The sequence below is a fragment of the Lytechinus variegatus genome, chromosome 7 (assembly GCF_018143015.1).
Source record: "Lytechinus variegatus isolate NC3 chromosome 7, Lvar_3.0, whole genome shotgun sequence".
In the NCBI taxonomy this organism is placed as follows: Eukaryota; Metazoa; Echinodermata; class Echinoidea; order Temnopleuroida; family Toxopneustidae; genus Lytechinus; species Lytechinus variegatus.
The window spans coordinates 33,206,842-33,222,582 of NC_054746.1; the positions used below are offsets into that span (position 1 = coordinate 33,206,842).

A 15,741-nucleotide genomic window follows, 5' to 3' on the forward strand; every position below is an offset into this window, starting at 1 on the left:
GCATTGGTGTTCGATAAAGGGGACGCCGAAAATACGGTCGTTCTTGGTGTGATACGGCATAGGGGCGCCGAACCAATGTTTAACCTAAAGGAGCGCCATATTGATGCTCAGCATAGGTGGGGCGCCAAATTGATAAACAACCTGGGGCGCCGTATTTATGTTTTGCCTAGGGTTGCCAAATCGATGTTCGACATACGGGCGCTCAATTGATGTTGGAACTAGGGGACGCCGAAATTTTGTTCGACCAAGGGGTGCCGAATTGATGTTCGACATAAGGGCGCCGAATCGATGTTCGCCCGGGGGGACGTCAAATTGATATTTGACACAGGGGCGCCGAAATGATGTTCGACCAAGGGGCCGACTTGATGTTCTGGGGAGGGGGGCTAGGGGCCAGGTCCCCTTGGGAAGCGAAAAGAGAGGCGCCAACAGGAGGAAGAAAAGAGAGGAAGGAAAAGGGTGAGAAAAAAAAGAAGAGAAAGCAGTGGAAAAGAGAAAAGTGGGAGAGATAGGTGGCGCCGAAGTGATTTTCGATAAAGGGGACGCCGAAATTATGGTCACCTTGGGGTGATACGACTTAGGGGCGCCGAATCGATGTTCAGCATAAATGGCGGCGTAAAATTGATAAACAGCCTTGGGACGCCGTATTGATGTTTTGCCTAGGGGTGCCGATTTGAAGTTCGACATAGGGGCGTCGAATTAGATGTTCGCCCGGGGGCGTCAAATTTATATTTGACACAGGGGCGCCGAAATGATGTTCGACCAAGGGGCCGACTTCATGTTCGACATAAGGGACGCCGATTGATGTTTAACCTAGAGGGCCAAACTTTGTTCAACCTCGGGTCGCCGTATTGATGCTTTGCCGAGGGTGGCTGAATTGATGTTCTACACAAGGGCGCCAAATTAATGTTCGAATAATTTGGCGCCGAAATTTTATTCGACCAAGAGGTGCCAAATCGATGTTAACCCGGGGGCGTCAAATTGATATTTGACACAGGGGCGCCGAAATGATGTTCGACCAAGGGGCCGACTTGATGTCCGACATATTGGCCCCGATTGATGTTCGAACTTGGGGCGCCAAATCTATGTTCAATTATTACATGTGGCGGAATATATCCCGATAATTTTGGAATCATATTAAGGATTACAAGGTATACAATATATATATTTCTTTTTTATGAAACGATTGTAAGATCATTACAAGAGCCTTTGGTTACCATAGGCATGTTTGTATGATCTACAGAACTATACAGAAGGCAAGTGTCTAAAACTACAAAATCAACTTAACCGCGTAATTAATGAAATATCGGTTGTTCAATATGGCAAAAAATCGAAATGGGAGGCAAAATCCTTTGAAATTTAAATTTCAGATGTTCAAAAACTAACGAGTGTTATGCGCTTATTCTGGGGTTGTTAGGGGCCCGGGGCCCGTGTAGGGAATCAGGGGATCCCAGAAGGAGGAAGAAAAGAGAGGAAAGGAAAACGGGGAGAAAAAAAAGAGACAGCAGTGAGAAAGAAAGAGAGAAGAGGAAAGAGACGAGGCACCGAAGTGATGTTCGACCTAGGGGGAAGGGGCGCCAAATTGTTTTTTTTACCCTGGGGCGCCAAATTTATGTTCGATATATGTGGCGCTGGAATGATGGTTGACCTAGGGGTGATCCGATATCGGGGTGCCGAATCAATGTTCAACCTACATGGGCGCCGAATTGATGTTCTACATAGGGGTCCCGGATTGATGTTTGACCAAGGGCGCTTAATCGATGTTCAACCTAGGGGCACTGAATCGATATTCAGCCTAGGCGGGGGCGCCAAGTTGATGTACAACCTGGGAGCGCCGTATTGATATCTTGCCTAGGGGTGCCGAAATCGATGTTCTCCATAGGGGCGCCGAATTAGTGTTAGCCCTGGGGGTGGCGTCAAATTGAAAAATTAGACACAGGGGCGCCGAATTGATCTTTAAACTAGGGAGCGCCAAATTAATGTCTAACCTAAGGGGGGCACCAAATAGATTTTCGACCAAGGGACGCCGAAATGATGTTCGACCTATGGGGCGGCGATATTGATATTCATGATAGGGCCGCTGAATTAATATTCGACAAAGGGGCGCCGGATTGATTTTCGGCTTAGAGTGGCGTCGAAATGATGTTCCACATAAAAGCGAGTAATTGATATTCAACCTAGGATCGCCGAATTGATGTTCAACCTGGGGAGAGGGTCGCCGATTTGATATTCGACATAGGGGCACCGAATTGTTTTGACCTAGAGGGTGCGCCGAAATGATGTTCGACCAAGAGGCGCCGAATCGATGTTAGAGACAGGGGGAGCTGAAGTGATGTCCACCTAGCGGGAGCAGAATTGATATTCTACATAGGGGTGCTGAATTGATATTCGATACAGGGGCGATTATTTGATGTTCTACCTAAGGGCGCCGAATCGATGTACAACCTAGGGGGAGGCGGCGAATTGACGTTCGACCTTGGGGCGCCGAATTGATATGCGACCAAGGGGGCGTCGAATCGATGTTCGACAAAGGGGCATCGAATTGATGTCTAACCTAGGGGGCGAAAAAATGAGATACATGTTTTGCCCAAAGTGATTACATGTGGCGGAAAATATCCTGATAATATAGGAATCATGTTCAAGATTACAAAACAGTACAAAATCATTGTTCATGCCAGTATGTATTCTGAAACCATTATAAGATCAAATATCTATAAAATTACATAATGTCTCATTATAAGAGCTATTGGTTACCATAGGCATGTTTGTATGATCTACAGAACTATACAGAAGACAAGTGTCTAAAACTACAAAAACACCTTAATTGCTTAATGAAATATCATTTTCGCCGAATTGATGTTTAATCGGGAGAAGGGGCGACGGAGAAATGTTTAACCTAGGGGCGCAAAATTGATGTTCGGTGTAGGGGCCGCCGAAATAATGGTCGACCGAGGGGCGATCTGACATAGGGGTGCCGAATCAAAGTTCAACCTAGGGGGCGCCGAATTGATATTACACCTAGGGGTGCAATTGATGTTCGACATCGGGGCACCGAATCGATGTTCAGCCTAGGGGGCGCCAAATTGATGTACAACCTGTGGGACGCCGTATTGATATTTGATAGAGGGGGCGCCGAGTTGATGTTCGACCAAGGGGCGCCGATTCGATGTTCATCCTAGAGGGGGCCGAGATGATGACTAATGGGCGCCGAATTGATGTTCGACATTGTGGGCGCCGTATTGGTATTTTAACTAGAGGCGCTGAATTGATGCTCAATAAATGAGGGGGCGGAATTGATATTCTACCTAGGGGCAGCGAATGGTGTTTTACCTAATTGATGCTCGACATAGGAGGAAGTTCCGTATTATTGTTTTCACCAGGGTCGCCAAATTTGTTCCATATGGTGGTCGACGAGTTGATGTTCGACCTTGGGGCGCCGAAGTGATGTTCTACATGGGGGTACCGAATCGATGTTTAGCCTATGAGGGGGTGCCGAATTGATGTTCACCTTGTGGGAAGGGGGGCGCCGAATATATGTTTTGCCTAGGATGCCGAATTGATGTTCGACATAGGGGCGCCGAAATGATGTTAAAGTTAAACCTACTCAAGAAGAAGAACAAAATATAGTATATTCACGTTTCATTTCATTCGATTCATCGGATACGCATTGTCTTTATGGTTACAAAGAGTACGTAGAATGTCAATTTTTCTAGTCGGAAAATGGAATATTTCAGCTCACGATTCGCGCTCGCATCAGTTGTTCAATCAGATACCTATTCTATTTTCATTTTCCGATCTGAAAACTGGACACAAGGCGCTTTTTTATTTTAATTTGAACGGGAGGAGTGAATGAAACGAGGTCATCATAGGGCTATACAGTGGCATATTCTCGGGGGATGAGGGCACGTGCCCCCCCCCCCATCGGCTGGCAAAAATAAAATAAAAATACGGGGAAAGGAGAAAAAGAGGGAGAAAGGAAGAGAAACGTAGTGGGAAAGAAGCTATTGTTCATTATAATGTTACATCATTTTTATTATATGTTATGTTACTTTATATTACGTAAGGCTCTCAATTATAATAATTGCAGAGGGTGCAAAACACCTACGCAAGGCTTGTTTGTACACTGTTAAAAAAAACTGATTTTACAGAAAAAGGGAGATTTTGCAGAAATAACAAATAACAGAATTATTCTTTAAATCTATTAGAAAAAAAAACAGGAATTTTTCTGCAATTTAACAGAACAAGTCTGTTTAAAAGGGGGAAAATGTTTTTTTATTTAATGAAATTTGTAAGGTTTCATACACAAAATACCAATTTCCTGTCAGATTACGCAAAATCTGGAAAGATTACAAGTGTTCGCGAGACTACATTGGTTACCAATATGGCAGAGAATAGCATTCAAAGTCTTACTTATCATTTATACAAGCACTTCTTGGTCAAGCTCCTGGCTACATTACAGAATTATTGAGGTTCAAAATCAGTAATCATGTTCGTAATTTGCGCAGTTCAACGGATCCTCTGCTTTTACAGATTCCATCCTTCAAAACAAAAGTAACACTCGGTGATTTTTTTAAGTCAATATACACTAAATATATTTCCTCGCACTTCGAGTTATTGTTTTATGTAGTGACAAATGCTTCTTTTTCACGACTACTCAAAGTGATTGTTTCATTTTAAGGTCTTAGTATGAAACATTTCCTGTCCATGCTTATGTTTGCATTAGTGGATTGGTGATACATGTCTGTTCTTCATAAATTCCTAAAATCAGTCCTTAAAATGTCCCCCTTTCTGATCAGAATATAAAAAAAAAATCAGCTTGCGCTTTGCACTCGCATCATTTGGTTAGTGCGATGCGCATGATGATCACGATTACAATGACTACAAAAAGTGTTTCATGTGTTTCGATGTAATTCTAACAAAATCAGCAAGCGCTTGGCACTCGCATTAAATGACTATGGTGAGATATGTATACCCTAAAAGGATTCCTGAAAAGATAATTCTTAAAATATCCCTGTTTGGAGTCAATATATACAAAAATTCAGTTCGCGCTTCGCGCTCGCATCATTTGATTAATGAAGTACACATGGTCTTCGTGAATTTATACAAAAAAACCTTAAAATGGTTTTCTTCAGGTCTGAATTTCCAAAATTTTCAGCTCGCGCTTCCCGCTCGTAATATTTGATTAGTGAGATGCGTTTGTTAATCATGATTACAATCATACAATGAATACAAGTGGTTCCTGTGTTTAGATATAATTTTAACAAAATCAGCAAGCGCTAGGCACTCGCATCAGATGACTATGGTAGATATGTACACTCTGAATGGATTCCTAACATACCCTGGTTTGGGTCAATATATACAAAATTTCAGCTCGCGCTTCGGGCTCGTATTGTTTGTTTAGCGAGACAAGTAGATTAAATTTTGTGTGTATTTGTAGGTAGCCTACAGTTGATAGCACTCTAAAAGGGATAACGTATCGCATTGGAGATGTATGGCACGATGGGGGACAGAGCTATACTGCTGCAGTCTTTGATCTTAGTCTGGCCAAGAAGATTCTAAGACTGGAGTTCCAACAGGCAACAAATTTATTCAAGCAGTTGTTCATTTCTAAAGAAGCACAAAAGAAGCAATAAGGACCTTTTCATGTCCGCCTTCGAAGCCGCCAGTTTCAGTGAAGAAATCCGAGGGTGAAATTTTACGAATATCCACTTGTACCTATCTAATTTCCTTAAATTTTGAATGCATGACAAAACATCAATAACCAAGCACTATTACGACGAGATATTTGCCGAGATTGTGTCAATCAACCTTTAATTAGTGAAAAAAAAAAGAATTTATTGACATTTATTGAAACTAGATTTCAACACTTTTCCGATCGTTTGCGGCGAATGAAGATTTCAAATGTGGTCAGTGGAATATTTTTGTTCATTACTGTGCCAGATGAGTGCCCGCACATGCCCATCAGACGAGCAAATTTGAGTCATATTTCATGACATATTACATAGTTTATTTTCGCATGCCTCCGAATTATGTACTACACATATAACCAGACTTAGAAACGGCGAAAAGGTAATTATCATCACAAAAGCATATTTCCCTTTATGTATGACCTATAGCTGCGGAGTCATGCGAGAATCATTTGTCTGCACAATTGCAAGAGATGTTGAGCAAAGTGCATGCCTGACATACTTTCTGCTGGCGGCTTTTAACCTTGTTCAAAGAGATTTTATTTGCTGTTACTCCATTTCATTTGAAACCTCCTTGGTCTGGCATATAAATTGATAGGTAAGTATCCTTTCTTGTTCTATATTTTAATAAGTAACCAAATTCAAATTAGACATTTGATACAAATGGGTTATCAGCGTACTGTCAATTATTCTTGAACAGAAGGCATTTTTAGAGTATGATTCTCTATACGTGACTGTGAAATGTTTGTAAAGACAAGTAACAGCTCTTTTCTATCACCTTTCTTATCAGGCCTACTTTCTCCTGGTGTTGTTGAATTTTCATGTAATATGTATGTTTATTATTTATGTATTTTTACTTATTTGATTCATTGTGACTTGATTTGCCTAGCAAAGAGCAAGTTATATGATATGGCTTTCTTGCAATTCCACAATATGTTGAACCTTACTACCGGACCTTACTATTTTTTTCTTCTCGAGACTTCAGTATAGAATACGAAATGAATTATCACCGCTTCAATTTTAGTTGCTCATGAAAATTATAATGGTGACATAGATCAGTGTAATTATTTATCCTTACTCGCATCGCATTGTATTCGACGTAAAGATGTAGTTCATCGTTTGTTTTCATTTTTTATGAATGGTTATTACCATTTTGATGTCATAATGAATTGTTTGAAAAAAATACATATCTGCATTCAAAATAACTTATCATTGTCTTATACGGAATGTGTCATGGCGCCATCATAAGAATTCACGATATCGTACATGGTGTATAGGCAGATATAAAAATAACATACAGTATGGTGAAAAGCTGTCACCTGTAAAATGGTTGACACGTGTTTTTATGAATTGTGCCGGGAATTTGTGACGAGTTTCTACTTTTTCAGTTCAATCGAATTTTAATTTTAACAGCTATTTATTGTCTCAAAAGTTAAGAATCAAACATTGAATTTGATATTGCAAGTGGGATGACTGTATGATTTATATTGTCTGAGATAAATTATGGGTAATGTATACATATATAATCATATAATTTCCGAATAAGGAAATGAATAGAATATTCCTTTACATTGCTTTGTAGCACGAAAACCAGTGCACCGGTCATTTTCTTCACACCCTCTTACCCTAACAGATTTTTGCCCTTTCTGTGAAATAATTGAATATTTCTCTCATCATTATCTCCATATCTTCAATTCCTTATATTTGACAAAAAAAATAAATACAGTTGCAGATTTTCAAATCACTTTATAATATTAACAAACTGTAAAATATTTATTCAATATAAGTTTGGAGAAAATAATAATACAAATATCTACTTTAAAACATACCATTCATAAACATTACTTTGTGGTTCATGATAATGGATGTAAAATACGAGTTCCAGCATACATCGTTGCATAATTAAACTGCAATTCCTGATGACGGTTTTGCGTAATCACAAAGAGTAATAATTATTGTTAGAACTTTCACTGGGGAGGGGCACCGATATGAAGAGGAGAGATTTTTTGTGGGGGGGACTTGTAAATTGATTGCGAACATCCCAGAAATCGGCGTGGGACCCTTCCCCTTCAAGATGGGTCATTCACTAGGCCTATATAGTATATTGTCATGCAATCATACGTTTTCTTTGATTTTTTTGTAAACCTACAGGCCTTTCGAAATTGACGTTCTTGCGGAGGAGACTCGAGGGTCGCTGAAAGAGGCTGGGGACCTTTCATTAAAAAAAAATATGGGCTTCAATCTTTTTTTTTCTATTTTCACATCATCTTTGTCACGTCGACTTGACTTGCATGTCTTTACATGTCCAATCTAAAATGAAGAGAGTCGAAATATGGCCCATTCGGTTCAATCATTCTCATTATAAAAGAAATATTGCATCCGGTATCCAAACTCAATCCTTCAATTCTTTTGACGCGTGCCATTGCTTCCAAGAGGTGATATTTTCGCGGATGCCAAGTAACGGAATTCACGAAAACTAGGTAGCAAAAATATTCAAACTAATACAGGGACGATATTCACCTGCATGGGTTCATATTGTTCTCCAAGCTAACGCCCAACACGTTACCGTAACGAAAACTCCCTGACTTGGGAAAATGGAGGAAGAAAGGGCAGTGGTGATATTTGGAAAAAAAACTAATAAATGTAATATTTTTATGAATCATGTGAGAGAACGCTTTAATTTCTTTTTAATCAATCAAACATGCTTCTCATTTCCTACAAACCTCTTATCTTTGTTTGTGTTATATTTTACATTTAGATAATTTAGCTCGAGTTAGCATGCGCCCCTGCACCCCCCCCCCCCTCTCTCTCTCTCTCACACACACACACACACACACACACACACACACACTGTCTCAATCTCAATCCCAATGCATGTAGAAACATATATCGTTACCACGAACATTAAGGAAGCTTTAGTTCTGAAGGCAAGGAGTCTCTTGCGATAAATCACCTTAAAAATAGATATATTCCTATTATTATCAGGCACTATGACTTCTTTGGAGGCAGTTCACTGGCCGTATATGGCGGAGGCTGCTGATGTTGATCTGGTTGTTGATAAGGGTTGTAAGCAGGTTGCTGAGAATAGTTGCTCTCAAGTGGTGGTGCCGTTCCCTGAAGAGGAGGGGCGTGTCCCTGTTGAGGAGGCGGGGCATATCCTTGTTGAGGGGGTGGGGCATATCCTTGTTGAGGGGGTGGGGCATATCCTTGCTGAGGAGGAGGGGCATAACCCTGATGCGCCTGAGGAGGGTAGCCCTGTTGCGGGTTCTGATAACCATGTTGCAGAGGTGGTTGAGGGTAATATGGCTGGGGTTGTGGTGGTGGTTGTGTTTGAGTGATCGTGACTGCCTGCGGTCCTGGGTTTCTAGTCGTTACCAGAGTAGTCGTTGTTTTGTTGGTCTGAGCATAATCATCTAAAATCATCAAAAAACAAAGACAAAGTAATATTCAATGAAATGACAAACTGACCTAGAGCATGTAAAAGCAACAGCAGAAATTTAAATGGCTTCTTTGATTTTATTCTGAAAATATCCCTTACACTCTAAATACTATTACCCAATATTTGGTAAAATGGGAACATGTATGCTTGCTGGGTGAATGGTACCAAATACTTTGCAAATTCTACGCAATCCAATGTTTTCCCAATATGGGGGGGGGGGATAACACGGCAAACATGCCTGTTCCCTCTCTACCCAATATTGGGTAAACTTTTACTCAATCTTTTTGTTAGAGTGTATCATCCAAGAGTTAGTCATTGCCCTTAAAACAGCACATGATAATCATTCAGGGCCTTCCTCTCCTTGGATCACTCGACATGTCACACAGTTGCAAGTGTTTTCTCTATCCTCAGAGTAGTCATATCTCGGCAAGGTACTTTGCATCGTCATGTTCGGACACGACAGCTAGGAGGCCCATGCCCCCCCCCCCCTCCCTCATGCACTCTAAAAACAAATCAGTAAAAAATGACTGGTTAATAGGGTCAGCTGGGAGCAACTGTTATTCTAGTCATATTTGACTATTTTCTAGTCATATTTTACTAGAAAAGAGTTATTTCTGACTAGAATATATGTCAGAAATGTGAATATCAGTGATTGCCATATCAGTTGCTCCCAGCTGACTACTGGTCTAGTCAATTTGACTGATTTGTTTTAAGAGTGTGACCCATCATCATCCATGTCAGGTAATATTGGTCGTACATATAGGATCCATGGTCCTACCATAATCTAGTCGTTTACCTCATTTTTACTTCAAAATTTTCGGTAAGAAAAAATCCACTTGCTGCGTCGCAGTGACAATGTTTGCCAACTGTCTGAAGAAGTTGCAGATTTCACCAAAGAGAGTGGCCAAGATATTTCATTTTTGTATCAAATTAAAATTCATGAGAAGGGGATATCTCTACAATCCCCCCCCCAAAAAAAAAAAAGCTAAAAAGTAATTTAATTGCATCTGATTGCTTCTATGATCTTTAGGAGCACACCTTTCAAGATATCAGGTAAACTTTTAATCAAAAGAGAATGCCCGTAATTCGTAGTCTACCCGCAGGATACAAGGGGTGAAAAAGTAGAACATAATTATTGTGCATAAGATTTAGGCCTATCATGTACGTGCTCTGATTACTGCTTTTATGAATATAATAAAAATCATTTTAAATTAAATACATTTTGACTTACGTGACATGCCGATGAATGCGACTCCCCACATGATGGACCAGATCCAACCTACTAGAATAACTGTCAATACTAACTGGAGGAGACCTACGAACACATTGAGACACATCGTTCCACATTTACCCAATCCAGACTGCCCAGGGTTGCCACAGCAGAACACTGTAAATCCAGCAATGATAGTGCCTAAGAAAGTAAGAAGTGAGAAAAACAGAAAATGATAATTCTCCATATCATATTGGACCTATAGCGTACCTATGTCATAAATCTTTTCGAATATCAAATTACACACAAAGAAAGGTTTTTGGCCGGGTCATTTTTTAAGGCAGGTGATCGGTGTTAATCTATCTTGATTGGGATGATAAAAAAAATCTCCATCTGGCGCACTAAGAATATTATTTTGGATATGTTCACTATAGACTTACGCCGTCAGGAGCGGCGTCGAGATAGGGGCAAGGCGACTATATAAAGCATGTAAGGTTCATACCTTTTCTCATTTGAATATTCGAGATACCACAAGAGTTACACGGCCCGAAACTTTCCCTTACTTCCCTCACTATAAAAATAAAAGGTTAAATCATTTAATATTTAAAAGGTTGAATGAGTGACAATCTTTTGTAAATGTTGCTTTTACCACTTTAAATGGTGCGACCCAACACTCGTCCTTCATTTTTCTCCCTCTTACAAATTGAAATATCATACACGGATATCACCTCCCCCCCCCTGCCACGTACTGCTAACCTGAATGAAGCATTCAAGGTACATTTACACGAATCAAATTGCACTAAATCAGATATACATTACTGAATATATAATCACTTGCGAAGACGGACTGTCATTGTATCATGACAAACCAATTTAAATATGCGATCATAGTAAATGAGCAGAATGGACGACCAAGAATGATTGAAATAATAACTTTTCTTATTATTCCTTCTTTCTAACGAAAGCAGACTCATTGCTGCGAAATTCTAGTTTATACCAGCTTTTAACCCAAACATCAACGATTAAGTCAGTATACGCGGGCTGAAATTACATCGTAGTCTAGTTTTTTTTTTATAGAAAATGAAACAGGTTAGGAATATGAAACAATAAGCGATTTTTTTTGTTTAGCTCATTTAGAGTGAACGAAACTGTAATTGTAAGATTATGTAAATCATAATTACTCCGCCTCCTCTTACAAGAATATGTTGTTGGTCAATAATAGTTCGCTGTTGTTTCCATGGTTACCATGATTCATATCCCGCAGTTTATTAAGGTTCTGGCTTCGGCAAGGTTATTACAGGTAGAGAGAAGAGAAGAAAGTGATGTGAGTAGTCACCGTGATTCATCATGAATTGAATTAAAATCTTAAAAGAAATTTAAAGTTCACCAAAATGAATAGAACATTATGAAAATCAGGTTTTGTTTATCAATGGCTTATTGTTGAAACTTTCGAGATTTTCGGATCAGAGGCATGCACTGATCCATGATCATTGCTATAATTGACAATGCCAAGCAGACAAGTTCGATTTTGTTCTCGTATCCATGGCAACTCCGTTGACTCCTTCCTGGAATGAACCGCAGGGCTATAAGTGTCTCTGTCAAATAATGATTACAATATCATGTCGCAATAAAGTACTGTTGTATACGAATAGATTACCGGACTTTGGGAACGGATGTTTTTTAGAGATGTGAAATAAATGAATTTGAATTTGACTTCATGTTGCACTATGGTGGAGGATTAGTTACTAAACATACTATATATTCTAATTATTTTCATCGATTAAAGTGAGTTCGAAGTCAAATTGACAGGCTGTAGATCCAACTTTATAACAAATATCATTCATTAACATGTGTTCATCTGATACAGAGCCCTTGGGTGACATAAAACTTTAACTTGAACTTGATAAAAAAATCTATAACTCGTCCCCTCTTCTTATTAATCTTTCCGGAAACTTATAAATCGTAGATTTTATAGAGTATAATTTATGCCCGCTGAAATATAAACACTAATGAAACATTGTAAATAATATTTAAATACGGGTAAATCATAAGCTAATAAAAACTTAATCAGTGTTAGATTATATCTCTTGTCTTTTTAATTCAGAGAACAGGAACTCATCCATCAACGATCTCATAAAATGTCAGATAATACCCGGAATATATCTTACTTTTTTAATTTGTGTATTTCCCTCTTTATATGCGGGACCATTATTTGAAATAGCCTGATTAATGCTTTATCATGTTGAAAGATCTTTTGATGAATAAATATCAAGTAAATAAATGATAAATATAGTCTTTGAGAAAAGCATGTAATGAATGATTTCTGCTTTCTATTCAGGAAGATTTCTTTATCATTGTACAGTAAATAATTAGAGGGGAACAATGGCGGACCCCCCCCCCCTTTTTTTTTTAAAGTTTGTTTATGGAATGGAAACCCTTATTTTGAAAAAAAAAACATTTTGCTAAATAACCCTCAGCAATCCTGGATCCGCCACTAGATGGGAACGTTGTGTCATAAAGACGCATTATTTTCGTATAAATCGCGTAATACCAAGAATGTATTTATAATTCTGTTTACAGATTGTCCGGCGTTCCTGTATTTGTTCTTTCTATTCAAGTTGACTTCATCAAACTACACACCCTTTGATCAGGTAATATGCCTGTACACAGCATGCACTTGAACGCTTCAATCATGGATATATGCTTCAATGCATGCTATAATACACCAACAGGACGGTTTGTCACTTTGTTGTTCGTCCAATCAACCCAATTTCCGTTATTGAAACGACATGTAGTTGACATGATCAGACCTGTTATGAAGGCAACAGCATATACGCGAAGGGTATGAAAACATAAGTGTCACATATAAATACCCATTTGCTTTAACTGATGAGTTTATAGGCCTATGAGATCAACATAATAACTGTTTTCGTTGCGTCTAACTATAGACCTGTCTAAAGAGTCATTATGGATCCGGAGGGGCGGATCCGGGATTTCAAAATTGCAGGGGCACGAGTTGCTATATTTTGTTTATGCAGAGTTTTCATTGAAAAACATTTTTTTTTTAATTAAAAAATATCAACTTGAAACAATCCACATGTCCCCTGTCGGTATGCGTACAAGGAACCATGTACTATTCCAGTTTCTCCCATTATATTCATTCAGGGTTGGGGTATTTTCAGAACCCTTATATAGGACTCGGAGCGCGCGTGGCTTAGGTTCAACTTTGTTTGTTCAGGTGTACTTAGCTCCCGAAAAATGACGCTAAATGTATTATGAAAAAAGTCTAACATTCACTAATATGAATATTATTCTTCTGCAAAAATATATTTGATGCGTGGGCCGATGTACAAACATTGATGATCCGAAAGAGCGAGTGGGCCTTCATACTTGATGAGCATGATGAGAGCCACTGATATTTGCTATGCAATTGTAAACAAATAAAGACCCGGATAAAGACCCAGTATAGTATGAATATAGGCATACCGGGATACCGACTTAAAAATGCAGGCTGTGGGGTCCGGTGTGGGTGCATACTCAATCCATAAAAATTAATTGAATTGCAATATATATCATTATGAGCAATATGCTGGTAGAGTTAAATCGTATATCACATCTTACCTAAACCAGGAGCGAAAATATTGAAGATGAGACAGAACACAGCCATAACCATAGGCATGGCAGGGATCGCAGCCCGACAGGCATTGCCTTCTTTCTTGTGTATTACCACCGAAGTCTGGACAGCGGGTTGGGTCGGTGCTAAAACAACCGTCGTTTGTTGTTGTGCCATCACTTTAATATGGTACAAAAATATACACTGCCACAGTCACAACATTGGCGGGCCTATATGTCAACCGGTGTTTGTTGCGACACAGTCGTAGATGTTCAGTTATCAGACGTACACGGTACGATGCTATAATACAGACGTAAATGCAGACGACATACAGTTCATGCAAGGCCGAACTGAGCGTTTATTATTGTTGATCGTTATGATACACGATCACTTTACAGTCTGCTGTCACGGTCGTGAATGTATATGCAAGTACAACGCAATACCGGTACATATTGCCGAGTTAGTTTTATGGTAAAAATGCATATAGTTATCGAAGATTCGGGGTTTTGTTTGGAGCTCAGTTGAAATCGATTAAACGGCGCTAGAAACTTTACATTTTGAGACAGTTATAATCTAAATTCTTTGGACAAATTCGCAACAGTTGAAACATTCAAAGTGCGGAAAACGGACGTTTAATTCAGGGGCTGCGGGGCCTTCTCATGGAGGGGGGGGGGGGGCTTAAAACCAACATGATATTGAGCTTCACTTAAAGGTCAAGTCCACCCCAGAAAAATGTTGCTTTGAATCAATAGAGAAAAATCAAACAAGCACAATGCTGAAAATTTCAGCAAAATCGGATGTAAAATAAGAAAGTTATGACATTTCAAAGTTTCGCTTATTTTCAAAAAAATAGTTATATGAAAGCCAGTTACATCCAAATGAGAGAGTCGATGATGTCACTCACTCACTCACTATTTCTTTTGTTTTTTTATTGTTTGAATTATACAATATTTCAATTTTTGCGAATTTTAAGATTAGGACCTCCTTGCCTGAAGCACAAAATGTTAAAATAATGGAATTCCACGTTTTCAGGGAGGAATGAAACTTCATTTCACATGAAAATGACGAGAAAATCAAAATATTTCATATTTCATATAATAAAATACAAAAGAAAAAGTGAGTGAGTGATGTCATCAACTCTCTCATTTGGATGAAACTGGCTCGTTCATATAACTATTTTGTTGAAAATAAGAGAAATTTTAAAATGCCATAACTTTCTTATTTTACATGCGATTTCGATCAAGTTTTTGTTGGGGTGGACTTGTCCTTTAACTAAAATCATAAAAGGGTAGATAAAGTTATGCGACCCAGACCTCTATAGATTTTCTTGGTTTTTTCTCCCTCTCACTCTCTCCGACCCCCTCTCCCCCCCCCCCCTCTTCTCTCTCTCTCTCTTTCACTCTCCCCTCTCTATTACCCCTTATTTATTCGCTTAATTCATGAACATTCATGAGGCCTCTCTCCCCAGCATTTTGACCTAACATTTTGGCCTTATTTTCCACTACAAAATCGCACAGGCTTGAGGTGACTGGTCACAATGAAAGACGGGAATTGGGGCAGTAATAAAGGTCCAACATTTCAAACAACAGATTTTGCATAGGCCTGTCATCAAACTTACTGGGAATTTTATGAGAGTTGTCCATCAAACGTTAAATTTGTTTCATTGCTGTAAATATTTGTATATATATATATATATTTTTATCAATTTGGATATATATATATATATATTTACATATATATATATTTACATATATATATAAAATGTTGGAAAATCTGAAAGGCTATTTAATGTAAC

General features: G+C 38.9%; 1 protein-coding gene across 1 annotated transcript; it reads right to left on the bottom strand.

The window, feature by feature from the left end:
* Positions 1 to 7,776: 7,776 nt before the first annotated feature.
* Positions 7,777 to 14,411, bottom strand: LOC121419059 (protein SPEC3-like). The gene is made up of 3 exons (XM_041613350.1): positions 13,955 to 14,411; positions 10,355 to 10,534; positions 7,777 to 9,097 (listed from the first exon to the last, which is right to left on the bottom strand). Exons 1-3 carry the CDS (start codon positions 14,121 to 14,123, stop codon positions 8,673 to 8,675), a joined length of 774 nt encoding a protein of 257 aa, XP_041469284.1. The 5' UTR covers positions 14,124 to 14,411; the 3' UTR covers positions 7,777 to 8,672.
* Between the last annotated feature and the right edge of the window lie 1,330 nt (positions 14,412 to 15,741).